The sequence below is a fragment of the Sturnira hondurensis genome, unplaced genomic scaffold (genome assembly GCF_014824575.4).
Source record: "Sturnira hondurensis isolate 20B ecotype Veracruz unplaced genomic scaffold, ASM1482457v3 Scaffold0009182, whole genome shotgun sequence".
Taxonomy (NCBI): Eukaryota; Metazoa; Chordata; class Mammalia; order Chiroptera; family Phyllostomidae; genus Sturnira; species Sturnira hondurensis.
The window spans coordinates 7,128-29,281 of NW_028081813.1; the positions used below are offsets into that span (position 1 = coordinate 7,128).

The 22,154-nt window shown below is 54.0% G+C and overlaps 2 protein-coding genes across 3 annotated transcripts; one reads left to right on the forward strand and one right to left on the reverse strand.

Moving 5' to 3' along the window:
- The first annotated feature begins 64 nt into the window (after positions 1 to 64).
- ACSF2 (acyl-CoA synthetase family member 2) lies at positions 65 to 21,734 on the forward strand. The gene is made up of 16 exons (XM_037056833.1): positions 65 to 223; positions 9,290 to 9,485; positions 9,849 to 9,977; positions 10,240 to 10,293; positions 10,685 to 10,803; positions 10,941 to 11,106; positions 11,634 to 11,729; positions 11,866 to 12,023; positions 12,313 to 12,404; positions 12,676 to 12,752; positions 18,383 to 18,490; positions 19,680 to 19,831; positions 20,641 to 20,782; positions 20,870 to 20,980; positions 21,121 to 21,189; positions 21,430 to 21,734. The coding sequence occupies exons 1-16, from the start codon at positions 96 to 98 to the stop codon at positions 21,478 to 21,480; spliced, it is 1,848 nt and encodes a 615-aa protein (XP_036912728.1). The 5' UTR covers positions 65 to 95; the 3' UTR covers positions 21,481 to 21,734.
- On the reverse strand, positions 12,951 to 17,196 carry CHAD (chondroadherin). Of its 2 annotated transcripts, none has more exons than XM_037056836.1 (4): positions 16,108 to 17,196; positions 14,122 to 14,285; positions 13,725 to 13,870; positions 12,951 to 13,393 (listed from the first exon to the last, which is right to left on the reverse strand). In XM_037056836.1, the coding sequence occupies exons 1-3, from the start codon at positions 16,885 to 16,887 to the stop codon at positions 13,729 to 13,731; spliced, it is 1,086 nt and encodes a 361-aa protein (XP_036912731.1). In that variant the 5' UTR covers positions 16,888 to 17,196; the 3' UTR covers positions 12,951 to 13,393; positions 13,725 to 13,728. The 2 variants fall into 2 exon arrangements, with proteins under 2 accessions (XP_036912731.1, XP_036912729.1); XM_037056834.1 differs by lacking the exon at positions 12,951 to 13,393 and adding an exon at positions 13,395 to 13,484 and having other exon boundaries at positions 16,108 to 17,195.
- Positions 21,735 to 22,154: the final 420 nt, after the last annotated feature.

The window sequence follows — 22,154 nt, forward strand, 5'->3', positions numbered from 1 at the left end:
CGCCCCTACCCGCCCCGCGCGCTCCACGCTGGCCACCCCCACCCCCTTGGCTCTCTTCAAAAGTTTTCTCCGCCTGGACACTGGCGTAGTGAGCCATGGCTGTCTGCGTCCGAATGCTGCCCCTCTGGAGGCTGTGCGCTGGCCCCGGCGGGGTGCTAGGGGCGCGCACCGTTCTCTCTAGGGGTTGGCGGGAAGCCAGGTTTCGGGGCGTCCGTCCCCTCAGGTACGGGGCCCGGGGAAGAGAGGGGCCCGGCTAGTCTCCAGAAGTGGGGGATGGGGGTGGTTCCTGCAGGAGTTTGTTGAGGGCCCGATCCCACTCCGGCTGGGAGGCCTGCAGCTGCTGCACCTCTGGATGGCACTGGGGGAGTAGGTACTCCGCACCTAGCACACAGGCAACAATAAATAATGGCCGAATTGTTGCAGATTGGAAATTGGCTGATGGCTGGCAGTGAGTCTGCACTGCTTCCGGGCTCTGGTGCAGGACTCTGGATTCTCAGGTTCTTAGGCACGCAGAGCGCCAGGAGCATGGGCCTTTCGCGGTCTAGCTTGAGGGAGAAGGGCAGGAGCAAGGCCTTGGCTCTGGCCCCAGGGCACTGCCTCTGAGCTGGCCCCCTTTCAGGGATAAACTTGGGGATTTTCAACCCGGTCTTGCCCATCCCGGCCACTAAACTCAGCAATCTCCCCTCTCCTCATTACCTACTGACAAACACTGCTTTTGAGCCTTGCAGTTTACTGGGACTATTTCCCTTTGTCCTCCGTGCAAAGGATGGGGGTTGGAAGGCAGAGGATGCTCTGGGGCCTCTCCAGCAGCGTAACGCTGGAGTAAGGCTGCCTGCCCTTCAGATTGCTCATGGGGAAGAGTGTTGCTTAAGCAGAGCTGGACTTGTCCACTGATGGTGTTTACCTTCAGCACCTGGGAAACCTGAGCACCACTGAACCTGTCCTGCCATGCAGCTGCACCAGGTGCTCAGGCTGGGGTCAGGACACAGTTTTGGACACCAGATCTCAGAGCACAGGCCTGGGCATGGAAAAGGGAGGAAGAGCCCAAAGAGGCTTCTTATCTGAGAGAGCTAGTTGGTTTAAAAATAAGAATAATAATTTGGGTGGTGAGGATTGGAGGGAGGTATAAACTCCTTTTGGCTAAAATTCCAAGATCACAATGTTCTGAACTTGCTTTGAGGTCACTCTACCTAATTTTCTGGGCAAACGCAGACTTGAGCCTGGCTAGTAGCTGGGATTCTGGTGCAGGGAGCTGGGCTGTCTCCCAGCTTGGTCCCTCACAACTGCCCAGTACCTCTCTAGGCAAGCTCAACCATTGTGCTTCCCCTTACCCTCCAGGCCCCACCGCTGGGCCCCTGGGTGCCCTTTTATACTGAGAAGGCTCTAAGGACAGTTACCTGCCGAAGTATACAAGTTTTGTGATGCTAAATTAGGCCATCTCTGGATACCCGGCAACATTTCCGACCTTTGACATTTTGTGTGTGTGAACCAAACAGGTCACCCTCTTACCATTGGCCTGCCATTTCAGGGTAAGGGTACCAGGCCTCAGAGAAATTCCATGTTATGAAAAAACCTATTTGTCTAGAGAGAGAAGATTTTGAAATCTTTGGGCCTAATTCCTCCCACCCCTGCCACTCCAATTTCCCCATCCAGAAACCCTCAGGAGTCTCAATCAGTCAACAGACATCCCTAAAGCCTATGCCAGAGCCGCGGTGGGTGCTGGGACTGTGGACGCCGGTGGACCGTGGATTTGCAGTCTAGTAGGCAAAAATATAAATCCAGGCCACCATGACTCAGTGTTCCAGGTCAAGCGATATGCAGACTCCTGGACTTCTGTCCTTTGCTCTTTCTGATCTGGTCCCTTACAGCCCAACACCCAATCCTGTTAGTTATCAGATTTCCAATTTTACTTGTTAGGAAAGATCAAGTTTGCTCTTGAGTTACAACCCTGGCGCTCCACCTATTTGGGTAACCTTGGCTCATAACTTAAACATGGTGAGTTTGTCACTAATGCTACCTATTTGACAAAGACGTCGTGCTCTTCTCGGTCTTTCCTTTGGGGCAGGGCTGAGCCCTGAGGACCTTCTGATGGCATCTGGGTAGAGAGTCCAACTGATTTGAAAGTGGAAGAGGATCCCCTTCTCGGTAGCCTCTTTCCCTGCTTCTCTCTCCTGGCCAGTTGCCAAGAAGATGATAGTCTTGGCCTAGCCAGATGTCTAGTCCTTGGATTTTCTGGACACTGCTATCTCCATCAGAGTCACGGCTGTCCAGAGCCCTTTTCCCTAAGATGAAATAAGAAGCTGTCCATTGCTCTCCAGATCTCCCGAACCACCAGCAACTTCCCCTTGCCACCGTATCACCCCCTTTCCCAAGGAAGCCCCAACTCTGCTGGGGCTTCAGAGGGTCTTGGACGGAGCAATCCAACACTGATTCCTTGATGAACTGGAGGTGAACAGGCTTATCCTCCAGATCTCTTAACAGGGGCCTGGTTGCATCCATCTGGGGCAGCGATTTTCAGCCAGTGTGCTGCAAGAATTTTTAAAAGATGCAATACCTGACTATTCAGTGAGGGGCACTGACCCCCTTTTCCCCCTTAGATCGTCAAATGGCAAAATGACAGCAGCTGATACAACGATAGCTGTCCAATGAATCAAAATTATGCCGATTTTTTGTCAGATCGGCAAAAAATATTTTTGGGAGGGATGCCGCAGAATTTCAGGAATTAGCGTATGTGTGCTGGGAGGTGAAAAAGGTTGGAAAAAGCGCTCATCGAGGGGGTTGGGAGCACCTGGAGCGGGGAAAGTCGGAGGGAGCAGTGACCGAGCCTCTCAGAACCAGGCGTGATACTTGGAGCCGGGTCTCCAGGAACTCGGTGCCAGTGGTTGGGGCAGAGGGTAAGCGGCCTTCATGGGCTGCCTGCCAAGGGGATGGCTGTAATTAGAGGGGCCATTATCAGAAACTGCAATGCTACCCCTACGTGAGGGGATTGTATTAAACCAGGAAGCGTTTTGAATGGGAACCATAGGGGTTACACAAGGTCGACTCTTCTCATAATTCCCCCGAAGATGACTGGGAAGTGGTTTGGTAACGATACCCCTACGCAAGGGATAGGGATAATGGTATCCCTTACACAAGGGGGTCCTCCGCTCTAAATGGAACGATAGAAAATGAACTATAAACTTGGCCATTGCGGTCAGTGAATGGTGCGCATTGGTTTTAGTTATCCTTTCCTGCCTTGCACCAAGGAGGTGAACAATATACTGTGAAGGGTGCGGTGGTGGAAACAAACTTGTTTTCACCGAGTGCTTTGCCCTCAAAGGCATCTGTGGGGAAGTCCATGGACTTGCTGACTTAAGGCAGAGAGGGCGCTGCTACACCATGGATGTCAATCAAAGCAGGAGAGAACGACTGCTTTGTAAAAATAGGCTTAGGAGAGGTGTCCTCAGGAGGTTGGAGCCCGTCAGTGATAGGACTGTACTGAGTTTGAAGTATGAAGCCTACAGACTTGTATGAAACCTTGCTTACACTTGAACTCTGGAATCTGGGTGTGAAGCCCTCCTCAGCTCCCCGAGGTTATTTTATCTATTCAATCTACAGACAGAAACTTTAGAGCCAGACAGATCTGGATTCCAATGAACCACTTCTAGCTGAGAGCTTTGGCACTGAAGTTGAACTTGACCTGTCCAATGTGTCCTGTTGCGGTGAGGATTTAACGAGGTCACGCACGAAAATTCTTAACCCACAGCCTGGTGCCAAGGAGAGCTCCAGCTCAATGAAGTGATGAACTGTTATACAGATGCCACTTGAAAAACAACAGCTTTGCACATTCCTGTAGTGACCTCAAAGCCAGAGCTCAACAGCCCTGTCGGGAGAGGAGGAGGGACTGGCACAACTGTCTAAACCAGGGTGGAGCTGCTCAAGGTTAATGAGAAGTGCTGTGCTCATGCTGACTGCTAGGATTAAGAGCTACTTTTTTCTTTTTCCTGATTCTTGCTGCACAAATCAAAACACCGAATGCCATTTCATTTGCTGAGTTGGCCTTACTAGGAAAAGTAGGGAAAAATGACAGGTATCAGCAGTTTATCTGGCCAGTCGCCTTCCCTTCCGAAATAAACAAGTCATGTTTCTACCTGACAAGGCATGGTTTTCAGACTGGATGGCACGCATGTGTCTCTCAGCGTGGAGCCAGGTGACTATAAGCGCAAGCCCTACCATTTCTAATTCAGTACGGCTTAGGCAAGTCCCTCAGCTTTTCTGGGCCTTGGTGTCTTTGGAAAATAGGCCACGTAGACGAGAAGCGCACTCTACATTTCTGTAGACATTCTCTGATTCCTAAGGAGACTGGGCTTGGAACCTGATCCCTGAAGTATTTAGCCTTCATACTAGGTGAAGTGTTACGCTCTGATTCTCCCCCGTCCTCTGGGAGGGATTGCTGGTACCTGCCATTTATCAAGGGTTTTCACTCTAGAAAGTGGAGATCCAGACCTTGTGTGTTGCTTAGTGATCCCATCAAGGGGCGAGTGTCCTGAACCAGCCCCTACTGCTGACTCTTGAGTGCTTTTCCTGGGGGTCCCATCCAAGCGGCCCAAGGGAAAACCTGCAGCATGAATGCCTCCTGATCCCAAGTATTTCAGGCTTTTGAAAATGTCCTCTGTCTTCTTGAGTCTACTGGACTCAATAATTGTCTGCATGCTTTCTCTACGTACGCACAAAGACACATAAACCAGCGATTTCATTCTGGTTACTAAACATGGAAGCTTTCATCAATGCAGCGTACCTTGGTGAAACCTTATTGAAACTCTGACCACTTGGGAGCTCTTTATATTCTGCGTCCTTTGCAGGCTGTAGACTCCTTTAGGGAGGCTATGTTAGGTCGGTGGTAGGATATGGGGCTTTATCGTATAATTACGTCCCATAAAATGTACACATCTTAAATGTCCAATTGGGTGAACTTTAACAAATGCATGCACCCATTGCTCAGCACTCCGAGATACAGAACTTGTCCGCCACTCTGAAACAGTGCCATTCAATAGAAATGTAATGTGAGCCACATAGAGAATTTAAACATTTCTAGCAGCTGTATTTTAAAAGTAGTAAGAAGTAGGAAACTTCTTAATTAATTTAATTAATTTTAATGGTATATTTTCTTTAACTTAGTGTAGCCAAAATATCACTTCAGCATGTAATCAACCTTGTAAAAATTGCTAGTGAGAGATATTTTACGTTCTTCCCCCCCCCCCCCATGAAATCTTTTAACACGTACAGGATACCTCAATTCAGACTAGTGTTCCAGCCACATGTGATGATTGGCTACCATATAGGAGAGATAGCACACCTCTGGAAATTTCTCTCATGCCCCTTTCCAGTCAATTCCCTTCCCTAACTGGAGGTTACCACGGTTCATTTATAATCTCCACAGGTTAATGTGACCTAGTCTCGAATTTTAGAGTGTATACTCTTGTGCCTGGTCTGTTTTGCTCAGAAACCATGGCCTGCTTTTGGAAGGAGCAATGACCCTGGCAAACATTCCTGAAAGTGTGGGTTATATATTAAACAGCTTAACTCTCTTTGATTACTGTGGGAAAAAGGACACGGTCTCATCTGCCCAATATTTTACCTCTTGCCTATGGCAGTAAAAAGGCAAGCTGAGCAGTGGGAGCCCCAGAATAGGTCTTGGAAATGTGTCAAGGGGCCGTCCCAGCCGGGAGTGACGAGACTGTGTGGATTTGATGCCCACTGAACTGGGCAGCCCAGTTATATGCCCTGTAGTCCCCGATATTATATACTCTAAAAGCTTGTTTCAATTAAACTTTTTATTTGAAGATACGACATTCACATGCAGTGGTAAGAAATAATAGAAACAGATCCCATGTAGACTTTGTCCAGTTTCCCTAATCGTAACATCTTGCAAAACTGTAGCACAGAATTACAACCAGGGCCCTGGCTGGTGTGGCTCAGTGGATTAGGCAACGGGACTGCAAATCAAAGAGGCAACCACACATTGATGTTTCTTTCCTTCTCCTTCTCCTTCCCTTCCTCTCTCTCTCTCTACAAATAAATCAATGAAAATCTTTTTTAAAAAGTTTTAAAACTTTTCCCCGGACTTCTTCCCCAAATCTTTAAAAGTTTTTTTTTTTAAAGATTTTATTTATTTTTTTAGCGAGAGGGGAAAGGGAGGGAGAGAAACCTCCATATGTGAGAGATATACTCATTGATCAGTTGCCTCTCACTTGCACTCACATGCAACCTGGCCCGCAACCCAGGCATGTGCCCCGACTGAGAATCGAACCCAGCCCTCAACCCACTGAGCCACACCAGCCAGGGGTACGTGTGGTTTATTTGACTTAGCATAATGTCCTTCAGGTTTCATCCATATTGTCACAAATGGAATTTGGCTATTTTCCCCCCAAGCTGGGTTAAAGTTAGGGAATTTATTGACTTTTGACAGTGGAAAATCTGAAGGTAGCTAGACGGCTGTGTTTAGGGATTCAACTGCCTCAAGATTAAGTTGGCCACTGTGACTTCCTGTTTCTGTCTCCCTCCGTCTCCTTTTCTCTTCCTGTTTTTTTCTTGTGTTGGCTTTCTTTTTAAGCAGGTTCTCTCCACGTGGTTGCTCGTGCAACTATCACTTCCGCAAACCCAAAGAAAATAGCATTTCTGCTTCCCAGTGAGCAAAAATGAGCGCCCTCATTGACCTAGCATAAACAAACCAGGGGGCTTTGGCTAGAAATCAGATAAAGCTTTATTCATGGCTCACAGGGTTTGCAAACTGGAAACACAACTAGGCCATACACAGTGTTCTGAAGAATGAAAAGCTAATGGTCCCTATAGTAAAGATGGAATTCTTGAGAAGAATCAGTCCTGCATTCTAAGCCTCTGGGTTGTTCCAAAATAGTAACCTTCCAGATATCCAGTGGGCACATGAACATCCTTTAGTCCTTCAGGAGGTAACCAGAAAATTATCAGTGGGGTATCTATATAAAACTTTAAGTTCCCGGGCTAGTTAAAGCAAGGAAGAAATCATTTTCCCCTGACCAGTGTGGCTCAGTTGGTTGGGCATTGTCCTGCAAAGCCAAAGGTCACTGGTTTGATTTTCGGTCAGGGCACATGCCTGGGTTTCGGGTTTGATCCCCAGTTGGGGCCCATACATGAGGCAACTGATTGATGTTTCTCTACCTCTCTTTCTTCCTTCTTTCCCCTCTCTCTAAGGAATAAAATAAAAATAAATAAATAAAATATTATTTTAAAGAATAGAATCATTTCCTCATGCCTCAACCACTTGATTTCAGTAATTCGGCAGCTTGACTGAAGTGACTCCATTTTATTTTTTCACTTTATTCCTCATCCTCTACCATATGTCTGTGAGGTAGGGATTTGGGGGGCACAGTCTCTCTGGAAGGGTGCCATGGTGACCACTGGAAACCACCTCAGCAGTTCTTTAGGTGTGTCAACCTGTGGACAGTTGTTGGTGTGGACTCACAGGATCTTCAGGCCCTGAAAGTCTTGCCTATTTTCTGCTCCCACACCCATAGGAGCCACCTGGTGCAGGAAGGCTGAGGCCTAGAGAGCATAAATCCTGTGTCTTATTTTGGATTCCCCTGGAAAGAAGGACTTGGATGCGGATGGTTTGTTTGTGACCCTAGGAAACAGCAGGGAGCAGGAGGAGGAGAGAGGGCAGGAAGCCAGTATCAGCAGTGTTATCAAAGTCCTCACCCCGGGCAACCAGGGTTTTGCTCCCCAGGATCTCGGGGAGGGCCCAGTGGCCTCCCAGAACTGTCCAGCCACAGAAGGGGAGTCTCGAGGAAGTCCCTGAACACACAGACCCCCAAGGAACTGTCCCAGCAGCCGAAAGCACAGAGACGCACTGAGGGGACATGACATGGGACACAGGCTTCTGTGACAGTCACTCACCCAGCTAGCAGCATAGCTAGGATGAGACCTCGGGCCTCCAACAGCAGCCCGATGCCTGCTCACTGCCTGCAGAGCGTCAGCAGTGCCCCACCCACCCATGCGACTCATCCTCACCCCCCAGCGCCAGTTCTGGGGTGAAGTCTGGGCCACCTAATCCGGGGCATCATGACCCCCCCCTCCTGTGAGATGGCAGGGTTTCCTCTGCTCCCCCCTGGCCTGCACACCTTATTTTTCCCAGAAATCCTCCCCCACAAACCATAAGCAATGGTTTAGCAGCTGCAGAATTGAACCATCGGGATTGGCTCTCAGGGCCCACACCACCCAGTGGTGGCCGAGAGGTGGCCTAGGAGACTGGGACCTGGAGCAGGCCCTCTCCGATGGGACCGGAACCCCACTGCACTGCTCCATAGGCTTGGCCAGGAGGAGCCCAGCACCTGCCGCCCAGGGTGAGCAAGTGAGCTCACACAGTCTTCAGCACACAATACCTGGACTCCCGGAGGCCTTTTATGGTTTTGTTTCTTTAATAATTACCGCATTTTTTCGGACCATAAGACGCACCTAGGTTTTAGAGGAGGGAAAAAAAGAGGGGGGAAATTTTTGAAGCAAAAAGTGGGTTAAAATATTTAATAACATAAACAACATCATATTTCACCAGTGTAAATGTAAAGACCAATTTGGACTATAAGACACGCACCCCTTTCCCTCCCAAATTTGGGGGGCGTGCATCTTATAGTCCAAAAAATACGGTAGTACACTTAACTTTTGTAGGGCAGTTTCAGAGTTACAGAATAACTGAGCAGGCTGAACTAGCGCTTCTCACACCTGCCCCACCCTGACAGTTTCCCATCGTTAACATCTTGCATCGGTATCTGTTACAATCAGTGCACCGTCCTTGATCCTAGACTATAGTCCCTAGTTTATATTAAGGGTCAGTCCCTGTGCTGGACCTATCTACTTTGTGAGAAGTGCCCAGGGGCTTTTTTCATCAGGAGGGTGTGGTTCTAGGACGAGGCCATTGTTCTTACGCCTCTCGGGCAACCTGTCTGTTGGGTCAAAGCCCCAAGATTTGCCTTGGTTTCCTTTTCCACTGTGTTCGCACCAAGGCTCCAGGCTGCTGGCACTGAGTGGAAACTTCAGAGCAGGTTGGGGAAAAGAGCCTTCTTTCTGATTATGGGCATGAAGTCAGATTCTGGTTTGGATCTCCCAAGGGTGAAGCCGCCCCTAAGTTCAGCGACGATGGTTCCTGGACATGAATGGGGTGGGTCCTCACTTTCAGCAGTGATCCCTAAGGACCTACCTCCCAGCTGGGTGTGCCAGGCTATTGGTGCTGGGGAGGTCTGGCCCGGGGCAATGGAGCCCATGGCACCTCTCCCCACAGTTCCGGAGAGGTGGACCCCACTGACATCCTGCCCATCGGAGGCCTTAGCTACATCCGGGGCTGCACCAAACCTCAACTGATCAACAAGACCGTGGGACAGTGCCTGGCTGACACAGCACAGAGGTTCCCAAACCTGGAGGCCTTGGTCGTCCTCCATGAGGACATCAGGTTGACCTTTGCCCAGCTCAAGGAAGAGGTGGGTCCTGACCTCGAACTCTTCAAATGGGCAGGTGCTAGCCCCCAGGCTTCCCCGGCTGGGGCGGGTGGGGGGGGCATAAGGGCAGCACCTGGCTGTGGGGCAGGGAGCTGGGGCTGCCTGGGAACCCCAAGAGATGTCAGGAGAAGGGGACAGGGTTGAGGCAGAAGTTGCCCAGATGCCTCCTGCATCAGTCGCTTCTGGGACGCTTATTAACGCTGCCTATTCCGTGCCCCACTCCAGTCCCAATGAGGCCTTGTGTCTAGGTGGTTCTGATGTGAACGCCTGAGCTGAGGGCTGAAGTGGGCATCATGGCCCCTTCCTGCTTGCCCACACCTTACCCCTATGCCCTGTTTCCACCAGGTGGACAAAGCTGCCTCTGGGCTCCTGAGTATCGGCCTTTGCAGGGGTGACCGACTGGGCATGTGGGGACCAAATTCCTATGGCTGGGTGCTAATGCAGCTGGCCACGGCTCAAGCAGGCATCATTCTGGTGAGGACGGGCTGGCCTGGCACAGCTGGGTATGGAGGGGGGCATCAGAAGGGCATCATTCAAAGGAAGTCTGCTGGCCCCTTGGCCTCAGAACCAAACCAGTGCTTGCATGGGTATTTGGGTAGCTTTCTCCTGAAGCTACCAAGGAGGTCCAGGGGGGCAGGGTGCCACCTTTGTCTACACTATGTTTCTGTGCCTTCTGAGGGATAGAGGGGTAATGAGAGGGACAGGGTCTGCCCAGGACACTGATGTACCCTTTCAGGTGTCTGTGAACCCAGCCTACCAGGCCATGGAGTTGGAGTATGTGCTCAGGAAGGTAGGATCTGTTCCTGATCTGGAATAGGGGCTTTCAGTTGTCACAGTGGGCTGATGGGGTGGGGAGGGCATGCACAGCCAGGCAATACCCAGGGTCTGCCCTCCTTGGGCTGTGGGTGGGCAGGAGGAGGAGGTAGTCAGGCAGACGCAAGGCTGGTGAATATTCAGCACATGAATATGTCACAGCAGTGGAACGTGAATGAGTCATGTGGGTGTGTTACAGGCATGTGTGTGTTGTGTGTTGAGGTAGCAGTGCATGTGTGCCAGCGTTCAATCCACTGAGCCACACCAGCCAGAGCCAGAGAGAGCAACTTTGAGTGTGGACTCCACCATATTCCCAGTGTGAGGCTTTCTGCTGACTGGTCGGCGGTGGGGGGACTCCCATTCCACAGGTGGGCTGCAAAGCCCTCGTGTTCCCCAAGCAATTCAAGACCCAGCAGTACTACAATATCCTGAAGCAGATCTGTCCAGACTTGGAGAAGGCCCAGCCAGGGGCCTTGAAGTGTCAGAGGTGGGGGTGTCCCTGGTTGGGAAGGGTACATTATGTGGCATCCTGGCCCCCTCTGCCCTGACCCACCCCCAGGGAGGAGGCTGGTGTCTCTGTGCCCCCTCCCTCAGTCCCTGACTCTCTACCCTCCCCACCCCCAGGCTCCCAGATCTGACCACGCTCATCTCATTGGATGACCCTCTGCCGGGGACACTGCTCCTGGAGGATGTGGTGGCGGCCGGAAACACGGAGCAGCATCTGGCCCAGCTTCGGCACACCGAACAGTTCCTGTCCTGCTACGACCCTATCAACATCCAGTTTACCTCAGTAAGGCAGGGGTCTCCATGGCCCAAGCCCAGGCTGGCATGCTAACCCCTGCCTCCCTCAGTGACCCTTGACCGTGAATGAGGACACAACGGATGAGGTCAGAGTGCAGATGCCTCTCCTGGCCCTGACCCTAGCTGTTCTCTATACCCTGGAAAACAATAGCACTAGGAGTCCTTATCACATGCGCCCTTCCCCTGACCCTCTTGTCCCCAGCGCAGGGGCAGATGCACCATGCCGCTACAGGTCAGAGCTGGGGGGGGGGGGCCTGCTCCCTCATTTAGCAGATGAGGAAATTGAGGCTCAGGAGGGGAACCTTCTTGTGAGCCTTGGAGTCCTCTGAGGCACTTGATAAGACTTTATCTGCCACATTTCTGATCCTATCACCTGGCACGGCACGGTCATTGAATGAGTGCATGGACCCAGTCTCCTAACTCTTAGTCCCACAATCCCGTGCTCATCCCTGCAGTGGCCCCGGGGTGAAGGAAGTGGGGAGAAAGAGGCCAAGTGTTATCTGTTCATCTTGTCAGGGGACGACAGGCAACCCCAAGGGGGTGACCCTTTCCCACTACAACATCGTCAACAACTCCAAGTTCCTCAGCAAGCGCATGAAACTGCACCTGAAGGTGAGGGGGTGCTGGCTACGACTTACTGGCACCCTGCATGGGTGGGGCCTTGCTGGGCTCTCCCTGCTGGCCAGAGGAACCCGCGTCTGGAGCTTCTGGCTGCAGGACAGACCTAGCCTCCTGCCTCCCTCTCCAGATACCAGTGGAGCCGAGGTTAATCCTGCCCGCTCCCCTGTACCACTGCCTGGGCTCTGTGGGAGGCATGATGGTGAGCGTGCTACGGGGTGTCCCCCTCATCCTGCCTTCTCCAAGTTTTAATGGCAAGCAGGTGCTGGAGGCCATCAGCAAAGAAAGGTGGGCATCAGTGGGCAGCCACCTGTGGGCTCGTAAGACCCTCCTATTCCTCCTCACTCCTGGGACCTGATCCCTCTGCAGGACGTCTCCTTCCCCTGGCCAGGAGAAATGGAGACAGGGCAGTGAGGGACCCCAGGAGAGCACTAGTCCATTTTTCCAAAGAACTTCTGCCCCTTTCCCACAGTTGCAGCCTTGACCCTTACTACAGGTTCAAGGTGGGGTGGGTGAGAAGAGGGAGTTCCATTTGACTTCCAAACCTGATTTTGAGATGCCACCCCTCCTTACACAGAGGCACCTTCCTGTATGGCACCCCCACAATGTTCGTGGACATTCTGAACCAGCCAGACTTCTCCAGTTATGACATCTCATCCATGAGTGCAGGTGGGATGGGGCCAAGGGTGGCCAGGCCAGGATTGGCCCGGGTGAGCTCAATATACACCCAGTCCTTTATTTAGGGGGCAAGAAAGTCACTGTAGGAACGTGGACGGGAGGGAGGCAAATTCCCAGCTACCCTGGACACCAGCCCAAGTGTAGGAACAGGACCAAGGTCAAGGAAGACAGGGAATGTTCTTCCTTAGAAAGACCTTCAGGTAAAGGGGGTCCACTGGGCCTGGAGAAGGGGGCAACTGTGTCAGCCCTGTCTCCGATTCAGGTATCATTGGTGGTGCCCCTGCACCCCCAGACCTGGTCCGAGCCATCGTAAACAAGCTGAACGCAAAGGATCTGGTGGTAAGTGAGGGCTGGGGCTGGGGGAGGAAGGCAGGCCAGCCTGGGATGAGAACAGATGTACAGGAGCGGGGATGAGCCCAGGCCCGTCTCCAGAGTAGACCCTCTCGGCCCACCCATCTTCCAGAAAGCAGACGTGAGAAAATGCAGTCTGGCCTCATCTACAGCTGGCGAATCACGGAGATAGCGAACAACAGGGAGTACATATTATACATACACACATTTATACTTACAGAAATCTGGGGGAGAAATGCAGCATGGGGGGTGTGTGGCAAAGAGCCAGCATCCTGCGAGAGCATCCCGGCAGGAAGGGGCTGGCAGGATTGGAGCACAGGCTTACGTACGACCCTTCCTGGAGACAAGGGGCGGGGCAAGGATCTGGTGTTTGTTTCCAGACAGAAGGGTCAGGGGAGCAGATGGAAGGATGGCCATCCTGATGACTACCCGGTTCTGGTTCTGAAGGACTTGGGGGTCTCAGCGGCAGAACTTGGGGTTCCTCCTTTGAGAGGAACCATGGCGGAGGGGCCAGGTGTGACAGAGCCCTCACTGTCACGTGGAGATGGTGGGGCTGGGTCCCTGCTGGAGTCCCAAGTCCCCCGGCCAGGACATGTCTAGGTGTGGACGGCTCTGTGTGTCAGCAGAGGCTGTGGAAGAAGGTGGGGCCAGAGGTGGGGAGGTCAGTCGTTTCTCCTACGGAAGGCAGAAACCAGTCCCCGGGACTGGCTGGATTAGGACCTGTGATGAAGCAAGGATCGATGTCAGGGTTCCGATAACCCAGATGATGTTGGAGAGGATGGTGGGAGCCCTGGGCGGTGTCATTTCCCCCTTTAGAAGGGGACCCGATCTTCCCCACTTCTCCCTGCGAAACTGGAGGGTCTGCATGGTACCCTGTGGGGAGGGAGTCCCCTGGGGCGCCCTCCTCACTTGCCACAATCTCCACAGAGGGGAACTAGGACCTGCCTGCCCTGTTCCCACCTGTTTAATGGCGGCTGGCTTTCTTGGACCTCTTAGTGGGAAACTTGCAGCTGCGGAAGGCGTCTGTGTCACGGATGTGCTGGCCCTTGAACTTGGTGGGTGAGGCACAAGTGGCATCGGGGCGAGAAGTCTTAGCTTCCAGCCACCTGAAGAGACAGAGAGAAGCCGTGGCGGTGATGCAGGAAGGGACAAGGCTGTTTTGGGGCCCGACTGACTTGGCTCCGGGATAGTCTGGGAACCATCATGTTCATTTTATAAACGAAGGAACTTGCAGAGCCCCGCGCCTATCAGATAGCAGGCGTAGGACAGAGGCCCAGGACATCTTAGCGCAGGGCCAGCAGGTCTCCATTGCAACACAGGAGCGTGGGTTCTGGGGGCAGCATGGGGGTGCACTCACCTCCGGAGTCCCCAGAGCTGGCAGGTGCACTTCCAGGGGTTGTTGGTGAGAGTGAGGGTCTCCAGGTTGTCGAAGGGGAAGTTGGAAGGCAGCTGGTTCAGTCGGTTGTTCTCCAGATGGACATTTTTCAGCGTGGTCACACCCAGGAAGGCACCGTCAGAGAACTGGGGAGTAAGGTGGGCATGAGTGAAGCACCCCAGGCCCAGCGTCCAGCCTCTCCCAGCTCGTGGCCCCAGAGGGGCAGGGTCCTTCCCTGGACATACGCAGTCACACCTTGAGGAGTGTCACAATACGACTAAGTTGTCTCTGATGATTTGATACATACAGCCACGTTTCTGGGATAGCTGGTGTTGTTTCCCAACATGCAGGTGGGAGGAAAAAGCTAAGTCCCTTGCCCAGGGCCACACGAGGGAGGACACAGTAGCTGTGGGACCACACCCAGCTCCTCTACCCTTGGCACCACACTTTCTGCACAAACACTGCCACTGGGGAGGCGGCCAGAATTTGGCCCCAGTGGCCCGAGCTGGCGCATGGTGAAGCTGGTCAGTGTTTGGTGGGACGGGCAGTGGGCCCAGGCTCCCCACAGCCCTGAGGCTCTGGGACTTCCCCCAGCTCTGTCCTCACTGCTCCCTCACTGCCTGCCAGAAGCTATTTGTGGAGCCTGCTTGGGGGAGCAGCTGGCCGGGTTGGACAGCGCCGGAGGAAACCTTCTATTGGTGCCCACATCTTGGCCCAGGCGCCACGGAGCCTGCCTGGCCTCCCCTGTCCCAGATCAGTCCCTGTCCAGAAAGGCTGCTCTGGCTCTGAGGGTGGAAGGCACAGGGTACCCTGACTCCGGCTGGGGAGCAGCCAGGCTATGGAAGGGCAGGCTCCGTCCATGTAGACAGAAGTTGGCTGCCTACAACCTGTGCTTCTGTCCTTGTCTCCATGCCCGTGGCCAGGGATGGGTGTGAAGTTCTCTGGTAACTGGACTGTTCTGACAACCGTCTCCCCCACCTTGCCCCAGTGCCTGCCCCAAACTCCCGGCTGAAACCCTTGTGCCAGAGCAGTTTTTCCAGCTCCAAGAAGCGATTCCACCCAGACCCAAGGCAGGACCACCTGGCCAGGTGCTGAGTGTCAATCACAAGGGAGGAAGAATTCAATGAGGCTGCAGCCAGGAAATGGGTCTGGGGACTGGAGTGGGCACAGGGCTGTCAGTAGTCCGGGAGACAGTGAGGCATATTTAGTCTTCCCTGCAGGGAGATGCCTGGGGACCTGTGCCAAAGGTTGACAATGATCTATGGTTCTTGCCTTGGCCCTTCACAGAGTTCTTGGGTGCCATGCCTGCAATCTGGGGGAGCCTCTGGTCCTGGTCCCTACTCAGTTGAAATGGACCTAGAATGCAGTGGGATATGTATGTGGAGGGGCAGTGGGGGCGGGTGGGTGGAATCCACCAGGGCCTCTAGGGGGCATGGAGGAGGTCTTCCTCCGGTATTTACTCCCCCCTCCCCAGCACCCCCCACCCCTCAGCACACATGCACATCCCCTCCAGGAACAGGGTCTCTTTGTGGGCCCGATCCGCCCAGCTCCCCTGGAAGTCTCCTCAATAAACAAACCTCCCTTTATGGGGTGGTAGGTTTACTGGAGAAGGGAAAAGCAGCAGAGGAGGGGCAGAGGGCCCAACAGGAAGGGGTGGCTGCTGCCCACAGCAGGGGATTTGGGAGAATTGGACATACCTCCTAGGGGCCATTGGTGGGGTCAGAGCAGCTCCAGCCCCACTTATAAGTAGATATGCTAGGAGGGCATTGGTTAAGATTAGGAACGGGGGCAGCAGGGCAGGGTGGAAATGTGACAAGATAAGGGACAGAGCTCCTCGCCTTGGAGATAGCCTGAGGGACAGAGGCAATTTCAGGGGAGAGGGAGTGGTGCCCAGCTGTGGCCCTGGATTCCTGGGTCTCGAGACAGAGAAGAAGGAGCCAGGGCAGAGCTCTGCAGCCAGGAGCTCACCTTCTCCAGGTTGGTGTTGTCCAGCCAGAGGGTCTCCAGGTATCTGCCAAAGGACTGGAAGGCGTGGTCGGGAATGGTCTTCAGGGGGTTGTGGGACAGCTTCAGCTCCTCCACCACCCGCAGCTTGCTCAGCGCAGCCGAGGGGTAGCTGGACAGCTGGTTCTTGTCTAGGTGGAACTTGGCGAGGTTCTCCACGTCATCTAGGGATCCGGGCTGCAGGGAGCTGAGTGCGTTTTCGGACAGGTAGAGCCAGCGCAGGTCTTTGGCGCCCTGGAAGGCGCCTGCGCGCAGCTCTCGGATCTTGTTGTTGTTAAGTTGCAGGATGAAGAGGTTGACCAGCGGGGACAGCAGCCCCCGGGGCAGCTCGGTCACCTTGTTGTGGTCCAGGTAGAGGTAGGTGAGCTCGGTCAGGTCTTCGAAGGCGCCCGCGCGCAGCACGCGGATGTCGTTGTGGGACAGGTACAGGTAGATGAGCTGCTTGAGGCCGCGGAAGGCCCCGGCGCTCACCTCGCGGATCTGGCAGTGCTGCAGGTGCAGCGACACCAGGCTGGGCACGCCCCGAAACGAGTTCGGGGCCAGCACGGGGAAGTTGTTGCGCTGTAGGTTGAGCAGTTTGGTCTTCTCTGACACCTTGGGGATCTTCTGCAGTCCCACCTTGTCGCAGATGACGTGCTGCAGGTCGCCGTGGCAGTGGCAATTCTGGGGGCAGGCGGCCAACGCCGGCAGCAGGCCTGCCAGGAGGCCGAGGCTGAGCAAGAGGACAGGGCAGGCGGTGGCCATGGCCGGACGCCTGGGGCCGGGCTGGGGGCAGCGGCGGCGACGACAGCGGGACACGGGCAGCGGGACGTCCTCGGCGCTCGGGTCTCCCGCCTTATTTATACGGTGGCCCTGACCGCAACCGGCAGCGGGAGCCAGCTCCTACGTGGAGCGTCGAGGCCACCGGGCTCAACTCCCTCCCGCCCGGCAATGCCCCCCCCCCCCGCCCTCCACTGGGCGGGGGCGGGGCCCCTCCCTAAGCTGGCAACCCCTCGGGACTGGCTGGGACCGCGGCCCTCGACCTCATCCCCTGCTCTCAGGCTCTGCTCCTTTTCGGGCCTCCTAGCTCTTTTCCCCATGCTTTGGGCCGGTGGTGGGGGGCGGCGGGGGGGGGGGAGGCTAGGGGGTGGCTTAGAGCCCAGACATCGCACCGCGGGGATGGAGGCGGTCGGTGAACATATTTGTTTGCTTAAGTTCGAGCCCCCGCGCCGCGCTTCGGCCCCCGTCCCCCGCCCCCATGCACACTGGGCCCGGTGCCCTGGACCCGGAGAAGGAGGAAGCCGGGCTGGACAGTCGGACGCGAGTCTCGCAGCGGTTGGCCAGCCGGCGGCGCTTTAAAGGGGCTCTTGTGCGGCGCGGGCCAAGCGAGCGAGCCGCCCTGGCGTCGGGCTCCCCCTTCTGGCTAGACGCGCCGCCAGCCCCAGGGAGATGCGAGCTCCTTCCCCGCCCCTGGACTTGCCTGGGGCTCCTTCTACCGGCCTGAAGCTTGAGTTTTCCCTTGTGACTACTCTCTCCTTTTTCCATGGCTGAACACTAACAAGAAGTGTGTGTGTGTGTGTGTGTGTGTGTGTGTGTGTGTGTGCGCGCGCGCGCATGCGTACAGTGGTGGTGTGCGGGAGAGTGAGTCCCACAGGACTCAAAAACACATCTGAAGGCCACAGGCAGGCAGAGAGTCAGGCAACTGAATAAGCACAGTCCCACCCCCACCCCCTTTTAATCTCTAAAATATCCCACCCTCCTCTTTCCCATCCCCAGGGTTGTGGCCAGGGTGGCGCCAGAATGTACTGGCAGCGGCTACACCTGGGCAGTGGCCCCAGCACTGGGAGGGCCGGCTGGTAAGGGGGCCTGGGCCCTGGCTACAAAGGACCAGCCCTGGACAGCTCAGGCCCTGTGGGCAGCCCTGCCTCAGCCTACCAGACCCCTGTGCCCACTTGCCAGCCACCGCGTCCGGATTCCTGAGGAAAGGGGAGGGTAGCAATCAGGGTCCCAGGGAAACACACTGAGAGAATCCTGGCCAGAGGAGGAGGTCTTCCCTGCCATCAGTTTCACATCTGGGGCTCCTGTTTGTTATCAGTTCGGTGTCCCAGCACGTCTGCCTCTTGACCCCTGATCTCTACCAGTTGTGCCTCTTTCCCCACCATTCACTTTCCCTTGAGTTCCTTCCAGCCCCTCTGGGTAGCTCATCCCATCCCTCTGCAGCCGGCCAGCTCCCTCCTAACATTCTTTCTGGACCCTCTAGATTGCTTACGGAACCACAGAGAACAGCCCTGTGACCTTCCTGCAGTTTCCCGAGGACACCTTGCAGCAGAAGGCAAACACTGTGGGCAGAGTCATGCCTCACACAGAGGTGAGCCCCAGACCAGGACCCCCAGACCCCACCTCCTGCAGGGAGCACTCCCTCTTCCCTGAAGCAGGGTCTTCCCGGGGCCTGGCCTGAGGCTGTCTGTGGGCTGAGGCCTGGGAGGAAGAGCTGGGCTGTAGCCGTGAGCAGCTGCCAACTGAACTTCCCTGAAGCCTCCCTTCCTGTCTGGGGTGTGTTGGTGCCAAGCCCCACTGTCTGTTTCGGGGCAGCCAGGGCAGCCTCAAAGAGGAGCCAAAGCACAGATTTTTTTCCTACGTGGCTCTTTCTCTCCCGTAGACCCCCTGCCCTCGCTTCAGCAGAGTTAGTCTTTTCATTTGGTGTAAACACTGGATTTCCCAAGCTACCAGTCCCTTGGGGTGTCCCTTGCACCTCAAGGCTGACCCAGATCATCTCTCGGTCTCAAATTCCCAACCCTGACTCCTTCCCTGCTCCAACACTGGCGCTTTATGCCAGCCCATACCTGGCTTCCCTTGTCTCCTTGTGTCCTCCCACCTGCGGGGTCACTGCCAGTGTGTTCAGGCCGCTGCTTCCCCTCAAGCCACTGCCATCCTGGTACAGATCTTTCCTTCCCTCCTCCCTGGCTACAAAGGAACAGCACACAGTGAGTGTGCTGTGCTGTGACATCCGACAGCCTCACCGCCCCTCTGTGGGATGCCCACCTGGGAGGTAGACAGGGCCAGCGCAGTTCTCCCCATTTCACAGATGCAGACACTGAGGCACATAGAGGCTAAGCCTTCCTTTCATGCTGGCTGTGGCTCATTTCTCCACTAGGCTTTCAGATTCTGCCTCTCTGCCACTTCCCCTGCTCACATGACCCAGCCACACCACCCTCTTTGGCTTCTCTATTTGCTGCTTAATGGGAAGTAAGAGAACGCTCCCTTTTCTTCTGCACAATTTGTAATTCTCCAGCCTGCCTGATCCCCCATAGGCCTTCTCTGCAGCAGGTCCTGTCCACTCTGTTTCTCCCACATGCCCGACCTGGGCCTCCCCTAGTCTTGCATGCCCAGCTTAGGTATCTGGCCTTTGTCTCCCTTCCCTGGATCATGCTGGCAGAGCCAGAAGGGCCTCATTATTGGGGAGAGGAAAGGCAAAGCTCTCACCCATTCCTGAGTAACCCCACCGTATCCTGAAATGAGAGGATGGGAGACCCCAGCCTGAAGCTGCCCCGTTCCAGGCCAAGATCCTGGACATGAAGACGGGGGCCACAGTAGAGCTGAACACACCCGGAGAGTTGTGCATCCGAGGGTACTGCATCATGATGGGCTACTGGGATGATCCCCAGAAGACTGAGGAAGTGATTGGACTGGACAAGTGGTATCGGACAGGGTGAGAGTGCAGGGTGGGGTGGAGGCTTTGGCTGCGGTGGGGAAGCCAGGAGTCCTGGGGCTGAGCTAAGAACATTAACTGAGAAGAGGGAGAATATGTGTGTCAGGATCGCCCCTCACAGACTTCATTTCCACAGCGTGTGCAATGGGGATGGTCGAAGGCAGTGCACAGGGCCCCCGGAAGGATCAAAGGTGGTACTGGAGAGAGCGCCAAGACAGCATGCGGTGCCAGTGTCGGCAAAATCCAGGCCGAGATTTAGTTTTAGTCACTCATTTGTTCATGCAACGAGTTCTTACGCACCCGTCATGTGCTAGCACGGTTAAGACGCCAGCAGGCCAAGAGAAAGCAAGACGAGAAGGATCCTGCTCTTACTTCTCACATGTTTGGTGGAGCGAGACATAGAAATAAGATCATTTCAGACACTGATAAAAATGAAGGAAAAAAATAGGATCATAGGGAAGAAAGTTCTACTAATAGGGAAGGGAACTTCTCTGAGTTTGGGTGGTCAGAGAAGGCTTACTCAATGTGGAAATGTTTGACCTGAGACCTGAATGATAGAAAAGAAGCCCACAAAGAAAGGCATGTGTATAGATATGTTGAGAGAGAGAATATGTAGGTATTGGTTTGCTTTTTTTGCCTCCTCAACTAGACTGTAAGTGCCAGGGAATGTCTTTTTCACGTTGGATCCTCCAAAGTCTAGGGCAGTGCAAAACACCTATCAGGTGCTCCATAAATGCATGATGAATGAGTGAGCAAGCCAGCTGGCTGAGGCAGACAGGCAAGAGGCCATTTCCAGCCTTTCCTTACAGAGACATCGCCATCATGGATGAGCAGGGCTTCTGCAAAATCGTGGGCCGCTCTAAGGATGTCATCATCCGGGGTGGGGAGAACATCTACCCCACAGAAGTGGAGAACTTCCTTCACACGCACCCACAGGTGCAGGAAGTGCAGGTGAGGTACCCGGTCCAGGTGAGCACCCGGGAGCAGGAAACATGGATGGGGCTAGGGGTGTCTGATGCCTGTCTGTGACTCTGGAAGGTGGTGGGAGTGAAGGATAACCGGATGGGGGAGGAAATCTGCGCCTGCATTCGGCTGAAGGATGGGGAGGAGGCCACGCCAGAGGACATCAAGGCTTTCTGCAAAGGGAAGGTGAGAGCCTCCATGCACCCCCAAATGATAGTGCCTGGTTCTTCAACCCCATCTCCCTGCCAACCACCGAGCCCACTGTTCCCTTCTCCAACCCTATGACCTTCACCCAGCCTCATGCTGTATCTCCCTCTGGTCTGCAGATCTCCCACTTCAAGATTCCCCGATACATCGTGTTCACCACCGAGTACCCCCTCACTGTCACAGGAAAGGTATGTTAGGTGAAGAAGACAAGGGAGGGACAGGGTGGTCCCCCCTCTGCTTCCCTCAGCAGCAGGTAAGAGTCTGACAGTATGATGACCAAGTATTCAACTTATATTCTGGTTTGCCCCAAAGTTTCCCTGGCTTTAGCCTATGAAACTCCTCAGTCCCAGGCACATGCCGACGACTGTGGGTCTTCCTAGATGGCAGAGGTCACGAGACTGGCTCTTGCTCCTTTCTCTTTCCTCCAGATCCAGAAAGTCAAGCTTCAAAAACAGATGGAACAGCATCTAAACCTGTGAATGAAGGGGAGGGGGTCTTCCCAGGCCCTGCCTGCCCTCCCCCCACACTCCCCTCCTCTGTCTTTGTAATTTGACATAAAGAACTTCTCTATTTTTTCTCTTTCGCTGATCTCTGGCTGGTGTGATCTCTTGGCAGAAGGGAAGAAGCTAGAAGGACACTAGCACTTTCAAACTTATTCCTTACCAATGAGGGTGCTAAACTCTTTGGTGTGTGTTACATACTAATTTAATCCTCACTCAGTCCCTTTGGTATCCCATATATTTAAAAATTATACTTCCTTCTTTTTCACATTGTCACCAGGTTAGTGAAAATTAGTCCAGCAAGAAGTGTTCTTTTTTGTAACAGCTTCATTGAGATATAATTCACATACCATTTAAATCACACGTTTGAAGTGTACCGTCCTCCCTGGCTGAGTAGCTCAGTTGGTTGGAGCGTTGTCCTGATATACCAAGGCTGCGGGTTTGATTCCCCAGTCAGGGCACGTATAAGAATCAACCAATGAGTGCATGGATGGGTGTGACAACAACTTGGTGTTCCTCTGTCTGTCTGTCTTGATCTCTCCCCCTCTCTGTCTGTCTGTCTATCTCTCTCTCCCCCTTCCTCTCTCTAAAAATCAATAAAACTCTGGCCTGGTAGCTCAGTTAGTTAGAGTGTCATCCTGATGCGCCAAGGC